Source organism: Hesperophylax consimilis, chromosome 3 (assembly GCF_061612785.1).
Source record: "Hesperophylax consimilis isolate HC1 chromosome 3, BYU_Hcon_1.0, whole genome shotgun sequence".
Taxonomy (NCBI): Eukaryota; Metazoa; Arthropoda; class Insecta; order Trichoptera; family Limnephilidae; genus Hesperophylax; species Hesperophylax consimilis.
Window position 1 is genome coordinate 994,241 of NC_142838.1, and position 17,310 is coordinate 1,011,550.

Below are 17,310 nucleotides of genomic sequence, written 5' to 3' on the forward strand. Positions count from 1 at the left end.
TATCTCTATCGTGCTGCATTGTGCGTAGTTCTTTTGTGAACCATTTATTATTGTTTCCTTTACGTATCTTCTGTTCTGGAACTACTTCATCAATGGATTCTTTAATGTTTAATATCATCTGGTCAGCTTTTTTGTTATATTCCATTTGATTTATTTCATTCCAATCAATAGTCTCTAAGGTCTGAATGAAGAGTTCTTTATTGTATCTTTTGTAATTTTTACACAAATTTGTAAATCACATATTACTTGTGTTTCTTTACTGGAGTTGTAATTTTCTCTGTCATTTATTAGAATTTGAATCATATTATGGTCGGTAATTTTAGGTTTATCTAATACATTAACACATAGGTTAAATTTATTTGAGATAACCAGATCAATCAATGTTTTAGAGGTATTAGTAATTCGTGTGAAATCTTAAACTAATTGTTTCATACCTGCAGTTTGAATAATAGATTTCAGTTTTTTGTGTATATGTCTGCATTTGCTTTAACATTTATATTGAAATCTCCAACTATAATGTTAATATTTTCATCTTGCAAATTTTCCATGCTCCATCTTTGAAAATATGTTAAGAAGTCGCATTTACTTGTACTTGGTAATCTATAAATAACAGTATATACACCTTTCTTGATTCCTGATTTAATGCTGATGGCTAAAATCCAACATTGTTTTTCATGTTGGTGATTTGATATCACTTCATATGGAACTTTATTAGTTAAGAGAATCATCACTCCTCCTGTATGTCTGCTATGCGAGTCACAACGGATTGTATTATAATGATCAAATATAATTTCACTATCTTGGATATCTTCAGTCACATGTGTTTCACTCATCATAAGCATAAAAGGTTTCTTCTCCTCTAAAAGTATTTTGACCTCTTCGTAATGTGCTATGATGCTTTGTATGTTCAAGTATATAATTTCATCTTTCTCGTAACTTTTGTTTATAAAAAAGAAATTCTGCTCATTTTTGCTTCTAGTTTTCTTTTATAAATTGGGCATTCCTTACTCATGGCTGAGTGACTACAATTTAGTTTCAGTCCTAATCTTTTATTTGTCATTATACAATTGATGCACTGAATATCCTCATCCATGCAATCTTTTACGTCATGATTTTTTGCAAATTTTGGACAAGATTTTAGGTTTCTGCAGCCTTGTGGTTGAACCCATTACATTTAAAACATCTCATGATATTTAAATTGTCAAAGACCCTGCATCTGTCCCATCCAATATTTATTTTTTCTGCATTTAACATTCTGTCGTAAGTCTTTCCGTCGACATCGGCATATATGGTAAAAGTTGTTTGATTTCTTCGGTTTTTTAGTTCTTTCATATATGTCACCTTTATTTTTGAGCTTTGTTCACAGATGGTCTCATTTTGAGTTTTTATTTTTCTCTCTATTTCTTCAAAACTGTATTTTTCAGATAAACCAATAATTTTGACGGATGGGTTTTTTGTTTGAGGAATCTTTACCTCATATTTATCTCCCAGTTTGGCTATCACCTCATCATGAACCTTGTTAATATCTGTGGCATTTTTAAATTCTACTATAACCCCTCCATCCTTAAAATTTCTCATGCCGGTAATTCCAAAATTTGCTGGGTCGATATTGTCTTTTATTTCACTCTTTGTTTCATTATTTTCCTGATCCTTCATTTTGGTTTTATGATAACAACTGGTTCGTGTTTTTTTTACCTTTTCTGCATAGGTTTCAGGTAAGATAATTTTTCTAATATCATGTTTAATGTTTTCTGAGTTACTGAAATATTTTTTGTCACTTTTGATTATATTTTCTTGTAATCTGATGATTTTGTCTTGTAATGTAAGATTTTCTGATTTAATTGCATCTTCTAACTTCGTTATTATGAGTTCTATAGTATTTTTTGTTTTTTGATCCTTGACTGTTTGAATTTTGGAAACTTCATTTTGTTCATCTAGATAGTTCGCTACCGTCATCGTAGTATTTTTGTTTGCACGGTTTTGTAGAATTAATTAAATCGGACGTATTGTGCACATTTCTCACTAGATGGCGTTATACGTTGAAAGTTAGTGAGTTGGTCGTCTTATTATAATTTAATAAAAAATAATAACAATTGCTTTTACTGAGAAGCGAACTCAGCTCCTTGAGAACTCTGACCGCTACCGGAACGGGCGACGCTATCGACGTTATCCTCCAGGCTACAGCCCACTTATCAGCGAGCGTGATAATGTTCGTATATTAAGTGCTACCAGCTTTTAGACTGACAGGCATGGTATTCTGATAGTTATTTTGCGACAATAACTAGCATTGATCACTGCACAGATTTTAAAAAAACTTAAAAAGAGTATTTCGAGGGCGTTTTAGATTAATTAATGTAGTAGAAAGTACACTACTCTTTTACATTTTTTATATTAATCGATATCTTTGTGATTATTAGGATTTATAAACTATGAATTTAAAAGATTTTAGTGGAGCAATTTTTTGGCGTGCACACACTTCGTAGACAAAAATATGTATGTATAAAAATTTGTTCTAGCCTATTGCCTAGGCGTAATTCTAGTGCCATCGAAACTACCAGACGAATCTCGTTGAAGCGAGTGACCCGTAGTTTACCAGCAATCTCACGCAGCTACTGATGCCATCGGCCGGGCTATATAAATAGGCCCGACGCAGCGAGCAGTCAGTCATCAGTCGTTCAACAATTTGCAGTCTCGCGAGTGACAACCTGCGCGCCTTCCCGCGCACCGGATCACCGATACTTACACCCGGCTCTGCACGGTTCAACCATGGACTCCATCGGGATTATCACAGCGCCCTGGCCCCGGACATCGTTCCTGGCCAGCGCTAAATCGGATCACACAGCGCCCTGGTTCCAGCACATCTGACCACGCGGCATCCTCCCTGGTCTATGCACCTCCCGCACAACCGCTGACTCCACCGCACCTGCGGCTTCCTTGTCAGTACTGGAGCACCCGGAAGACCCACGCTCTTCACCAGTACCTGATACGTCAACGAGTCCGGTCACCAGCAGCGGCGTCGAATCACTGACCCGCAGTTATCATCATCGGTCCTCAAGTGAACTCATATACGGCAACCTGACTCAATAAAACACTGTGACCTTCACAACATCTTTCATTTCGTGCCTCCTCACCAGATCCCCAATAATAATCTTATTCAATTATTTAATACATATATTGAGGCGTTATTTTTATGTAAATAATAATGAAATACTTATTTTTATACTTATACTTGTAGTTCTGTGTCCAGGAGACCTCGCGTCCAAAAAAGTACGTATCTAATCATTTTCTTTGATACCTCTGAAATCATAAGATTTGTATGTAAGTAGGTACACTTACTTCGCGTTGCTGCCAGTGTTCAAATCCCGAAACGTCCATAGGAAAACCAAAATAACCCTTTATAAAACAATTATTAGAACGGTCTTGGCCTATGGATGTGAGGCGGGAACACTGACAGCAAAGTCTGCGGAACGGCTGGACATCTTCGAAAGAAAGGTACTTCGAAGAATCTTAGGAGCGGTGCGAGAGGGAGAGGCATGGAGAATCCGCCACAATAAGGAGCTATATGACATCTACCAAGCTCCCAGACTCTCTACTCATTTACGGCTCCAAAGACTAAGATGGGCAGGACATGTGCACCGAATGCCAAGCACACGTGTACCAAAGAAGGTTCTAACAGGACACCCGGGAGGCAAACGAAAGGCGGGCAGACCTAGGCTGAGATGGGAGGACGATGTCAGGAAAGATGCCAGAGGACTACTCCATGTTGCAGATTGGAAGACGACGGCCGAGGACAGAGGGCGATGGAGGCTCATGTTAAAGGAGGCCAAGGCTCGAAATGGGCTGTAGCGCCATTGAAGAAGAAGAAGGTACTTAAGGTTAAACGCAACGCTCGTTGTATTCTACGTGTTCACAGATGGCGTTAATTAATTAATTTTGTTTAAATACGCTTTTGCAAGGTATTGCATTGCAAGGTACGCCATCTGTAAACACGTAGAATACAACGAGCGTTGCGTTTAACCTTAAGCGTCAGCACTCGCGATGAGTAAAGAAGAGGTAATTTTTATTATCACGATAAAAGATAACTAAGTTTCTTCAATAGTTGATAGTCTCAGTACCTTCAAACGAATGTGTAAAAAGTAAACTCGCTCATTTCCATACAGATATTCCTGCAAGTTCAGCTAGGGTGGACATATTTATTTATTATAGAAAATACCCTAAACTAGGCAAATGCCCTATTATGGTGGTAACATAAATAAGAACATATAAAAACAAGAATACAATGTTGTACATATATCGTTATATAAAAACAAGTCGGAATGATTTCAGTTAAGCGTCTTTCTTCAGTCATAGAATATTTTCATTCAGGAAGCTTTCCGATTTCGTTCTGCCACTTTCTATTAGCCATACGCTAATTTTCTTTTGAAGAAGGTCTGTTTAAACCTTACTGCATTGCTGCTTGAACCCATTACACACCTTAGGAGCCAGGAATACGTGGAAACGTTGTCCAAACGATGTATTCATTTTTGGTACTATCATCCTTTGTTCTGATCTTAGTCTTGTTGTGTAACTGTGATCTACAAGACTATGAAGCTTGGGATTGTTCGTATAGTACATTGTATAATGAGCTCCCGGGTCTTTTTTATCCAAAGCCAGTGTTTGTGTAACAAAAGTTTACCCACGGAGATCAATACTCGGTTCCTATTTTAGTTTCAAAGGGGAATCCACATATCCTTATGTCACAAAAAGGCTAAATTGTATTGCAGTGTTAAATGGACACTGCAATGCTGTCCGAAACGTTGGCTCAAGAAGGAGGTAGCGAAACACAGCATAATACCCCAAAAACAAATCCTCTATAATACTTTGGGCCTTGAAAATCTCAAATCATACGTGATAATAATCGCCAGCTTTTGTACAACAATGTAGGTAGGTACATCAACCAAATAAGACAAATATTTATGTGTGTATATTTTCTTCATAAATAGTTAAGTAATAACATAGATCACTGTAGAAATGTATTATAAGTTTGTACAGCGCCCTTGAGGTGATTTTGCATAAAAACGGCGCTATACAAGTCATCAAATTATTATTATTATTAGGTTGGTACACTTCCTCATTGTGGTACATTGCAGAATATTATTTATGACATACGTCGAATTTGCGCTTTGCAAAGGGTTTTCCGTAATCCACGTTGCTTTGAAGTTGTGTATATTACGGAATTTATCATGACATGCGCCATATGCGCACACTCTGAAAAGTATGTATTGACATTTTTCTCTACGTGATTGATTTATTGTAACTTCAATATTTTTACCAGCAGCATAATTCTGACAGGTAGAAAAGATTATCATTGATTCGACACTGCCACTAACTGAGCACTCCAAAATAAATATCATTAACGATCTACCAGGGGCGCTATTGGTGTATAGGGGTATTGCTGCATTTGCGAATTCTGCAGGCAATCATATTAGACACTGTGTTTAGGCTTCTCCTTTGTCGTTAGATATCGCCATAGTCCGATAGGTCTTAATCAATAATGTGCCCTAAGTATTTTAAGTATCGTACTTGTATCTAGATTTTTTCGGTGGTGGAAAGCAATCAATTCCGTCTTCTTCAGGTTGAACATCATATAATGCTGTTTCCCATATTCTTCACAAATGTTTTAAACTTTAAGCTCAAGCTCTACGCTCTAAGCTCAAAGCTTTAAACTTTAAGCTCAAGCTCTACGCTCTAAGCTCAAGCTCTACGCTCTAAGCTCAAAGCTCAAAGCTCGAGACTCAGGGCTCAAAGCTCAAATCTCAAAGCTCAGGGTTAACAGCTCAAATCTCGAAGCTCGATGCTCAACCGAGAGCTTAAGACGAAGATAATCTCCGTGGCCGAGCAGTTTAGTTCCCTGGCTCAGAATCCAAAGATCGTGGGTTTTATTAAGATGGTGGGGCAATTTTATTACGTACATGTGTTATTTCACGTTAATGTAAATAAAACATAATTACCCTACCTTACCGATATATTATAATATTGTATTACATTCCGGAAAACAAGATCCCCGCATAGACCAGATGAATTCCATTTCTAGAGTATTCAGTATTCAAACGTTGCTTAGAAAGAATCACGTTTCCCATTTCCTTCCCTCCCCACTCTCTTCAGCTACAAAACATACAATACCGTATACCCCAATTGGGGATGTCATAGTCCCAATAGTTCCGGACAGTGAGATTCTTGGTTAGTAATAATAAACCATAATTTAAAAGCTGAATGCTCTTTGTACTGGTACAAAATACACCAATAAATGCCGAAGTCGTAAACCAAATTAATATAATTCTCAAGAAAAAACAGCTCCACAGGAGCACAAGAGCTTGAAGAGGGAAGTGTTATTGATAATATACGCTCTATTACATCATTTCTAGCTGACTTGTACCCGGCGTTACTAGGGGTTATCCTTAGGAGATAGACTTATATCACAACGGTCTTTTCTGTAGGCCTTTTTAAGATAAACAATTTCGTGGTGCATTATTTCGATATATCTCATGAGGTTTAACCAGCGTTAGCAATGTAGTGCACGAAAATATATTTTTACGTCTTGATTATAAAACATCTACTTTCTATAAAAAAATATAATATGAATGAATCCTATATGCAAACCTTTCAGAAGAAATTCTCTATATGGTATGAAAACCTTATCAAAATCCGTTGCGTAGTTTGAAAGAAATAAGCGCACAAACAGACAGACGCGGATAGCTACTTTATTTTATACTATTTATACATTAACTCACAACTCTGAAGCTGTAAGTATAGCAGAATCACATTTAAACAGGCGTCCAGCACTGAATTTTCTATAAATAGGTTAAAAAAACTTACACCAAGTTGTTTTTTACATTAATCAACTCTTGCGGCAAGACACGTTGTTTTTGTCAATAGTTTTAATTTAGATAAATCACAACATAATTACAAATTTGTACACGAATAATTATTTTTCATCAGAATGACGATTTTAATAGCCATCTTTGATAAAACTTTCGAAGCTTTATGCAAAAGTATTAGAAACACTGATGTTTAAGAACTATTTTAGTTTCAGGTTTGTGACACAGATGTCACTTGTATAAAGTATGCAAAACAGTAAAGTTGTTGTAAGTAACAAATTAACTATCACGCCGTTTCTCCGCAGGGGTAGGCAGAGAGGAAGGACCGCCCAACAACTCGGTCTTGGCACACACTCCTTGCCTCATTCACATTCATACATCGTCTCACACATACCATTCTACTATTCTGACTCTTACATGGCCCGAGTCAATGTCCATGCCTCACTTCCGTACATCAGGGTAGGTACCAGTACTCCATCGTGGACTGATAGCTTCGCTTCTTTGGACAATTTTTTGCTAGAGCCAACTGCGTTGTGTCCTTCATCAATGGAGTTATCTGCATTTACCCTTCTTTTAATATTTATACAAATTCATAATATTTATAAAATTTGCAGAAGATCAATATGGTTAGAAGATATAACAACATATTCAAATTATTTTACTCAGGCTAGGACCGGTGGGCAAAGAATTAAAAACAATTTTGGTATTAATTTACGAAAATTCACTAAAGGTTCGTGTCCTATCTCATTGGGAGTTCAATCGGAGTTCAAATTGAGAAAAAATCCCTACAATATGAAAAAAATCATCTTTTTGTTATTTCAATATTATATAGTATATTTTTCTCTAGATCTAAAAAAAATTCATCACATCACTTTACTAAAGATTGGTAACATGGCAACAAGGTAAAAATCTGCGATTTATTAAAATGTCTGTGTCTACTACAATTTCGTTAGGATACAAAAAAATGGGAAATAAAAATCACAATTTACTCAAAAACTGTTAGTTTTTTAATATACAATACAATTACAGAATAATGAAGCTTTGACTCTCCAACTGGGAAGGTTTAACGTTTCAGGGAAGTCAAATTGATAGGTTTAGTTCATATTAAGTAGGTAACGTAACACAAATACATAACAAATTATTATAAGCATTAATTATTCGCCTGAAATATCCATAAAAAATGAAAAAATGCTCAGTGATCCAGAGCACCTGACCGGACATCAGAAGGTGCGGGTTCAGTTCCCGTCGGCGGCATTTATTTTTAATTTGTATGGATATTTCAGGCGAGTAATTAATGCTTATAATAATTTGTTATACTTTGTGCTATGCATAAAAACCTTGTCTTGTAAACATTACCTAGTTTATCATTAAAAAAAAAAAAATTACAAATACATACACAACATTGAGGAAATTACTTTCATTTTTGTTAACAATATGAGAGATAAGTTAGGTAAGCATCTTAATTTTTTTCTCTGTTCTATGGTGTGTAATAATATGTGTAAGACTGATTTAAAGACGCGTTTATAGTAAATATTATTTGAGTTTGTGAAGCATGGTGGCATTTTAGGTCTAGAGGTCAAAAATATGAAATAATTGTATGAACGTACTAAACATTTCTTGTTTATCTGTAGGTTAGCATGTGTTCGCTCTTGGCTCTCCCCAAGTCCAGAAGCCAATTGTTAACCGATCTATGCAGAATGTATCGGGTATGAGTTTAAACATTTTTGGCCCAAGTAAGAGTCTTTGAGCGTGGGATGTCTTAGTAGTAGATTCCTCCCTGCATGACGGGTGTCGTGAAGATGGTCAATGTACATAATTACACACAGCAAAAACATTAGTTATTACTTCAAAATATTTATTTTTTTTCTTTTTATTTCCCACAGAATGCTCACCACTGAAATCAAATGCAACAATAATTGTTCACTATAATATTTCAAATCGTAATTCAGACAAGATTTTATACTAAAAATGGTGAATAATAATATTTCTTTCTCTAAAATATTTATATCTCTTAGTTTATATAATATATATATCTAAATAAGTATCTAGACTTATTTTTCCTTAAAATATGTTTTCTTTTTTTTTCATCTCTTTTTTTCTCTTTCTTATTTCTTATGTTTTATTACATCCATTATATTTTGTTTTACAACATGTTATTTTTCTACATCTTAATATTGTAAGTAAATTTGTATATTTTATTTTGTATTTATTTAATTACTTTTTGTCTTACAACATGCTATTTCTGTACATCTTAAAATTGTAATTTAAAGCATTATTACTACCATAATACGGGCATGAGCCTGGTGTGGTGATTGTAAAGAAAATAAAAAATTGTAATCACTTAAATTTTATGAATAAAGAAACACTAAAAAAAAAAAAAAATAACATTGTAGTAAATTAAAACACCAATGTATTTTTTTATATTTATTTATTTATTCTTAAACATGGTTATACAATAAAATTTGCATATTTAATAATGGATTAAATATAAATTACTTCATTTAAGGTACACGCGCTTTTTTACAATACAATATTCAGATTCATATTCATAAGAGTAAAAGGAAAATATACAAAAATCTACAGACTTGGAATAAAATTGACACATGATTTGATAAAAAGGAATATTAGCTTAATCTTTAAAATTGAACATCACAATTAATCAATTAACTACAATTATATAAAATACAACATTTTTTTTTTTTTTTTTCCATTATTTCTGGCTTTCACCCTTCAAGGGTGTTCTTGGCCATCATTTAAAATTATTGAGAAAGGTGTATTGAAAGGTGAATTTAAATATTAATTTATTGAACTATTCAATCATTTAATCTTCTGACTGGATGAGGTCTGTGCAGGATTTGGCCTTGGCAGATCTGGAAGAAAAAACAAATTAATTAGTATTTCTCAAAAACTGTAGTAAAAAAGGAAAAAAAAAAAAACAAGCATTTACAATAGTGATGGTCATGAGTCGTGACTCATTTTATTGAGAGCGGGAGCATAGTACCGACACAATATTTTTGAACGGCTCAAAGAGTCAACTCAATTGAACGACGGCTTAATTGAACACGAGCCGTGAGCTCAGAGCATATGAGCGATGCGATTACAGCACTCGCACGTTATGGCTTCCCCAGTACGGCTCTCCTGGTACAGCTCCCCTGAATGGCCCCCGGTATGGCTCCCCCTATGAGGTTCTCAACCCCATCGTAAGCGTATGAATGATCATACGAATCTTGGTACTGGTACATCGCCTCGTGCCACGAGAAAAAAAAGATGCTAGGTAGTTATTAAGTGTAGGTACACATGTCCAAGTCCAAAAGTCAGAAGCTGTTTACGTCTGTGAGTATGTAAAAACAATTAATACTTGGATAATTTTAATGATGATATTTTTCTAAAATATCTCCTGATAAAAAGATTAACCATTCAATTGAGCCGTAGTACGGTTTACCAGGAGTCGTAGGATTACGGCTCATCAAAAAGTGTTAGCTCAATTGTGTGACTCGTTCATGAACTACTCATCGCTAATTTACAATAATTACAACTACCAACCACAATTGAGTAGAGGACACTTTTTAATATTTCATGAAATTTGTATGAAATTGGACTTTATTTTGGCCTACGTTATGCCTTACAAGCTACAGTCAAATAAGAGCCTGTCTACTCATAAACTTAAACCAGTAAGTTGGGTCCCCTTTCTATGGAACCTATAAAACAAGGTCCAAAAGTTTAGCTCATTTATCTTACAAGTAAATCTGACATTATTCAGGGAAGTAAGAAAAGAGCTACGATTTGTTTAAAAGTATGAAAACAACAGAGATAGAATTAAAATCTATCTTACAAAGATTGTATTATTAGAGTTGAAAATAAATTCAACGGTCCCGAAGAACAATGTTGGATGTAGAAATGCGTAGTTTTGCAGTAGAGCTGTTTAAATTTTCGCTTCTGGATTTTTACTGTTTGAAATCAAGATATATAGTGTTGTGTGATATTTTGCATTAACCCCTATTTATTTAATTGGAGAAATATATTTTCAAAAACAGTAAAAATGCAGAAAAGAAATTTTAACCCTTAGGATACGACCAACTATAATAGCAGTTCAGTGGAATCATGACTACCTTCAGGTTCACTGCAATGTGCAGTGTATAGAGATAGGTTTTAGAAGTTTCGAACGCATTTCAATATTGTCCATGAAAATTCCCAAGTAAAACGTTGACACTGTCAATTATTACAAATATACTTTTCAATATTATTTTTGGCGAGATATTTCCAAAATATTAGCCGTCTTCTAAGGGTTAAACAGCTCTACTATAAAACTACAAATTCTCACATCCGACATTGTTCTTCGTGACCGTCGAAATGTTTGGTCCAAGCGGTTAAGGCTCCGATAAGCGGAAGAGAGGAGGCGAGCTAGCATTAAAAAAACAATTATAATTGTGAAAATATTTAATAAAAAACGACTTATTTAAAATACAGCAAAAATCTTTGATGTTTAGTAGCTTTAAAAAAATACTGTTAATTTTTTCATACCCATAACAGAATCAGGTTTGTTTTATATAATTTTCGGAGCATACCTTGCCATTCTTTCTATCGAGGGAATTTCATTCACGTTATTATTTTTTCAACTCAGCATCACAATAGAGATTGTCGTGAAAAATAACACATATTTTTATAAGAACTTAAAAAGTTGAAGTCTTCAAGTAAAGTATGTTTTATGCTAGTAGAAATTCTGTGTGCGGAGACTTAATAATACATATTATGTTTAGTCTACCCTTTGTCGAGTCACTGTCATTGTCAGAGACAGACATTCCAGAATAGTAATGTGTAGAAGAGATGATTGCGAAAGAGGACAAGAGTTAGGTGCTTTCTTACGTGTCTTTAGGTTTGGTCCTGCGGCAGACGTGAAGAGCAACGGAGCCAGAGCGGATTCCCTTGAAGAGCGCCACGGCCTCACTGTGCGCCAGGTCGTGGCACACGATGCCGTTCACCGCCAACACCTCATCACCTAATGTTAAAAAATAAATTTAATTTTTAATTGGAAGATAGGAATTTCAAAATGCCAGAAGACTGACTTGCGTTTAAAATACTGGCCGCATTTTCAGAGAAGACTTCCAGTTCCTGTTGGCCGCCCAAAGAAATTAAAAATAAATTAATATTAGAGTATTTCTAATTCAGAATCCTAATGTGTTTTCTCACAACTACAAATAAATAAAGCATACAAATAAAAATAAATTATTGATGAAAAAAATATAGTTTCATTCACTTTGTTTTCTACGTTTCTTATTTCATTAAAAAAAATGTTTGTGCTTTAGATAGGTACTTACCTGAAAAGCAATTTTTTATTTGGGTACAAATTTTTATGGAATAAATAATTATTTATGTAGAAGTGATACCGTGTTTGGCGCGTTACTCTTATAGCCAGTATTTCAGTTATTTTATTTTAAAATTTAGAAATGTACAGCTACTTTAGGTCCTGCTAAGCCAAACATAGTATCGTTTGTAAAATGAATGAAACTAAGTTATTTGTTTTATTATTAATAAATAAATAAATAATATTTATTTCACAAAGACAGGTATTTTAATAACATTACTATGTATTGTTTGGCTTAACAATATCCGATTTAATTCATAAGACATTAGTAGCCCCACAAAACATTATACACATCATTGACGTGATATAATTTGAATTAGAATGTGTGTTCAGGCAGATATTAAATAATAATGAAGTAATAAGTGACCCGAAATGAAAGGGAGACAAGTGTGAGTTTGTTTACCTGCTCTCAATCTGCCGTCATCAGCTGCCTGGCCATTGGGAAGGATGCTCTTGATGAAGATACCGAGAGCTCCGCGCGGCGAGTCGCGGCCGCCAACGATGGTGAAGCCCAGAGACTTCTTGCCAGGACCCTTCTGGAAGATGACGGTGTGGAAGGTGCAGACGGCGGAGCGGGGCCGGCGCGGCAGCGTGCAGAAGTTGGCGGCGGAGATGCCACACTTGTCCGCGTCCTTCCCCACTTCCAGCGACTCGGCGTCCTTGGTTGTCAGCTTCCTGTACACCTTCCCCGGAGTGTCGGGCACGTCGATGTCCATGGTCTCGGCGGCACAGCTAAGGCTCAGCCCCTCGTTGACGGCGTTTCCTCTGGCGGCCCCGCCATAACTGACGACTTGCCTGCGCAACATTTTGTTATTCATGCTGCTGTAGTTGCTATTGTTGTTTTTCTGGAAGTGATTACGCTTTTTAGATAAGGGACTCGGACTGTATTGGGACGAATCGTCCGCCGATAGAGCCGCGCTTTTGAGTGTCGCGGCCGGAGATGACGCACCCGCATCTGTCTCTCTCTCTGTCCCGATGTCGTCAGCCTTTGCATCCAGTTGGCTGAAGGCCGGACACGTGCTCGGCGGCATGGACAGCCGGTTGAGCTTGGGAGTGCTCTGGGCCTGAATCATTATATCATTCCTGTTGGCGTATATTATGTTCTCGTGCTGTCCATTGACGAATGTATTTTCGTAATCCACCGGACTTTCTTTCATTTTTAAATTGTTTTTGTACTTGGCTTTCATTGAAGATTTCCTACTCGTCGCGGGGCTGGAATACTTTTCATGAAATCTGCAAATAACGAGATCTATTTCGGAAGTTCCCCCGCGCAGCGTTTCTCTCGCTTCTGCCATCGTCAGGCCGCGTAGCCTCCGCCCGTTCACATTCAGAATCTCATCGCCAATCTTCAGTGTTCCTTCCCTAAAAGTTAAGTTCTATACGTTAGTGACAATACAGGTTATAATATGCCCAAGTAAAATAATCATTAAAAACGATTACAAGGAAAAAATAAAATATTAGTGATTTTTCAGTCCAGTATTCAGATATCAAAATCTGGGGATACAAATCCAAAAGTTATTGAATGTACTCTAACGAAATCTCTTCATTGAATGTATTACGCGTGTTTGTTCAGATAAAGAGAAGACATAATTAAAATAGGACTTACTTTTCTGCTAGGCCGGAAGGTACGACATGAGCGACGAGGTATCCCACGTTCCCCTGATCGGTTAACTTCGTTTTGGCGATGAAAATTCCGAGCTCGTCTAATGGGTCATTCCTGACGATTCGTACCACTTTGAATTCGGATTGCAGTCTGTCGCCTTTTGCTCCTTTTCCGCCAGTCTTCCTGCAAGGCGGGATGGGAGGGATTCCACAGTCTACCATATCCGGTAGCCTTTGACGCCTTTTTTGCTGCTCGGTGAGCGCCAATGTCCTCTCCGCCGCCGTTTCGTTCGCAGCCCGCGGTATTCTTCTAAGAATTTCTTTTCGATCCAACGACAAAGCTCTTTGTGCGTGTCTTGTCATATTCTGTTTACGCTCGAACGGCTCACATTCCTCCGTGTACTTCGGCACTCCGGGAGCTTTGACAGAATTACTTTGGTCACCAGAGACGCTGCGGTTGTGCGAGGGTAGACCGAAATGCGACGAAGAGCTCTCACAGCGCGACGGGTTACGGTCGCTGTCAAATATTGACGAGGTTGCCGATTCGTTCACCAGAATACCAGAATCCGCATCTTCTGAATCTTTTATGAGCGCTTCTTCGTCCCCGAAAGAATTGTTTATAATATCTTCTTGGTAAATGGGATTATGACTTTTTTGGAATTCGTCTAATCCCGGAAGGGCACCGTAAGAGAAACTGCGTAACTTCGCTTTGACGCCATTGCGACTCCTTTTACGTTTTTCTACACTCGGGGTGTTCACTGACTCGTTTAAAGGTATTTCGGTTGGTGGACTATTTTTGTATAATTTGGCGAGGAATCTATTGGTAGAAGATTTGAGGTATCTATCAGACATCGCTCTCAGCTTGGCGGCGAGACAGGAACTAGGGCCGATGGTGTCCTTGTCCAACTTGACTCTGACTCGCTCACCCCTACGTCTGACTTTTGAATCAATTAATCTAATGTCACCTATTTTTGGCATCGATTCACGGTCATCATCGTAAATTTGATCACTCGATTTGGATAAAGTGGTTTTGACTTTAGGGATCAGATGGTCTTCCTGCGCGTGCTCCGAGCTGGCACTGTAGCACCTGAGGTCGGAACCCCTTCGGTCAGGGTGTTTGGAAGATCTTCTTCGAACGCCGGTAAAAGAGCTGTCAGTGTGATTCGGAGACGTGAAAACGTCATCATTGTCGTCGATTTTTATTTCCGAAGCCTTTTTACTCCAAAGGCTTTGTCTCAGATACTTGTTATAATTGTAAGGATCTCGGCTGAATTGAAAGTTCTCCGGTTCGTCAATGTGCGTGGTGTTGAGGCCGAAGGAGCTGCACTCGCTGCCCGAAGTGGAGGTGGAGTCCTCGTGCGACAAGGACGGAGAAGCCTTGAAGCAGGAGAGCCGCGTGTGCTTCACCTTGTCGAGTAAAGGGTTGCGCTTTTCTCGGGCGTAAATGTGTTCTTTTTCTAAGGACCCGCAGCGGTCTCTTTGGAATGTAGGAGTGAGGTGTCTCGGGGGGGAACTCCCCGGAGTGTTGAGCGAGATCTTTCTTCCGTGGGGAGACAAATATCGCGGGCATCTTTGGGAAGGCTTTTCAATTATTATGATTTGTTCGGACAAATTGTACAAGTTGGTTTCTTGAGAGCTGCTGGAGCTCTTCCGGTGATGTGTCCATCTGACTGGTGACATATCTGCAATGAGAAAAGAAACACTTCTTAGATTCAACAAATCTTCTGCACTTGAATCTTTAAACCAATTATAGGAATTAACAACAACAAGAACATACAAAATGTGCAACCAATTTCGCGGGAACGTCTCAAATTAAAATGTGTTAAATTTTTATTTAAAACAAATAATTTCCATATCGCAAGTTGGTAAAATAACGCACAACACGCAATCCGAATCTTTACTCATAAATATAGTAGTGAATACAATAAAATAAATATTCCACAGTGATTTTACGTGAATCAACTCACAATCTGCCCACTTCATAATGATGTCCAACATGAATCAACGATTTGAAGAGTAAAAAGAACAACACTTTAAACACCTTCAGCTAACCGCGTGTCGATACGACTGAAGGAATAAATAGAAGGAATCACAATTGACGGCTTTATTATAAATATCTTTTAATTCTTAGTATGGTGGCAATTCAGTTCCTTAGGCAGAAGATATAAATATTATGCGCGACAGGCAACAACTTATTAAAGTAGAACTTAAATCAAATAGTCTTAAGACTCATAATCGTTTGGTGAGTAGGTGAATTGAACATAAACCGAATATAGAAGTGTTTGTCAGGAAATGTGAATAAGCTACGTGCGCGCAGGATGTGCTTGCTTTGCGGCGACCTGAGACGGGTGACGAGTACGCAGAACCCGCAGACAATGATTCATTTAATCACCAATAATTAATAGCTAAGTTGCCATACTAAAACAATACTAATAGACGTGCCCATGCGAAGATCTAGGAATGCTGCGCTCGCATTTCCTCGGTTGAAATAAACACCGCGTTACTGGCGGCTTAGGCTTGGCGACGAGTACAGTCCTATAATATGTAACACGGACCATCGGGGACCACAACACACTTGTGTTATTATAAATATAGAAGGTAAGTCGTACACACGTGAAAGATACTCTCAGTATCGCTCTGGTTCTTACTACCATTCAGTTACTACCGGTGTTTGGTGACCAGATTTGAGTAGCCACCTTCCTCCTTCCATCTCCCTACCCTCCCCACTACCTTCAGCCCCATATCATACCCCAACATGCCATAGTATGCCATAGTCTCACTGGTCCAGACGGTTGGGAGAAGTAGGAACTCTTGTACCAAGACAACTAACACCTCTGCCATAGGTCACCCCAAGTGGTTCGCTACGTTTGTGACTTAGCAGGGATGCCCGGGTTGATGGAGCAAGGTTTGTATTGGTCTCGGCTGCGTGGAGGGCCGGACCGGAAGAGGCCGATTGAGAGAGACCCTTCCACCTCTCCCGCTGGACTCTTGACCCAGCGGGACATGACTCTGGACATGTTGACCCACCCCGGACACTCATCAAACCTTTTTCCTTTCCAGAACTTTCCTAATAAAAATAAATTAACAGTAGAAAATACGATTTGCCGACTCTACCCTACTAAGGGGGGAGAAAAGTACCTACTGAGCGTTGAAAATGATGCAATTTATTGTAAATTTATTCAAGAGAAAAATCTTTTAATTTTTGTTTATCGTAATTTGTAATTTATTTATTATTATCAGCGTTGTTCAGGGAAGCTGGAAAAGGAAGAGGGTCCGGATCCTACTCTTTTGTCTGCTTATTGAGAAATGAGGCTGGTCACCGAGATGTAAGCCACACTTCGATATAAGGCAATAAATGCAGGTGCTAATGAATAGATTCCAGGGCAGCAGAATAGACGTGGATGAATTTAACTGACACGAGTTTATTTGAGGTGATCTAAGACTATTCGCCAGGTATGTTAGATGTTTCATATGGCGCCAAGCTCTGAG

General features: G+C 37.6%; 1 protein-coding gene across 1 annotated transcript in view; it reads right to left on the reverse strand.

The window, feature by feature from the left end:
- Positions 1-9,297: 9,297 nt before the first annotated feature.
- Positions 9,298-17,310, reverse strand: part of LOC149424816 (uncharacterized) — a 124,237-nt gene continuing 116,224 nt past the window's right edge. The window contains exons 4-8 of the mRNA XM_089647185.1: positions 13,826-15,503; positions 12,623-13,581; positions 11,721-11,853; positions 9,661-9,727; positions 9,298-9,546 (exon numbers count right to left, since the gene is read on the reverse strand). Of these exons, the coding sequence (XP_089503311.1) occupies positions 9,679-9,727; positions 11,721-11,853; positions 12,623-13,581; positions 13,826-15,503 (2,819 nt within the window). The 3' untranslated portion in view covers positions 9,298-9,546; positions 9,661-9,678. The remainder of the gene's footprint in view (positions 9,547-9,660; positions 9,728-11,720; positions 11,854-12,622; positions 13,582-13,825; positions 15,504-17,310) is intronic.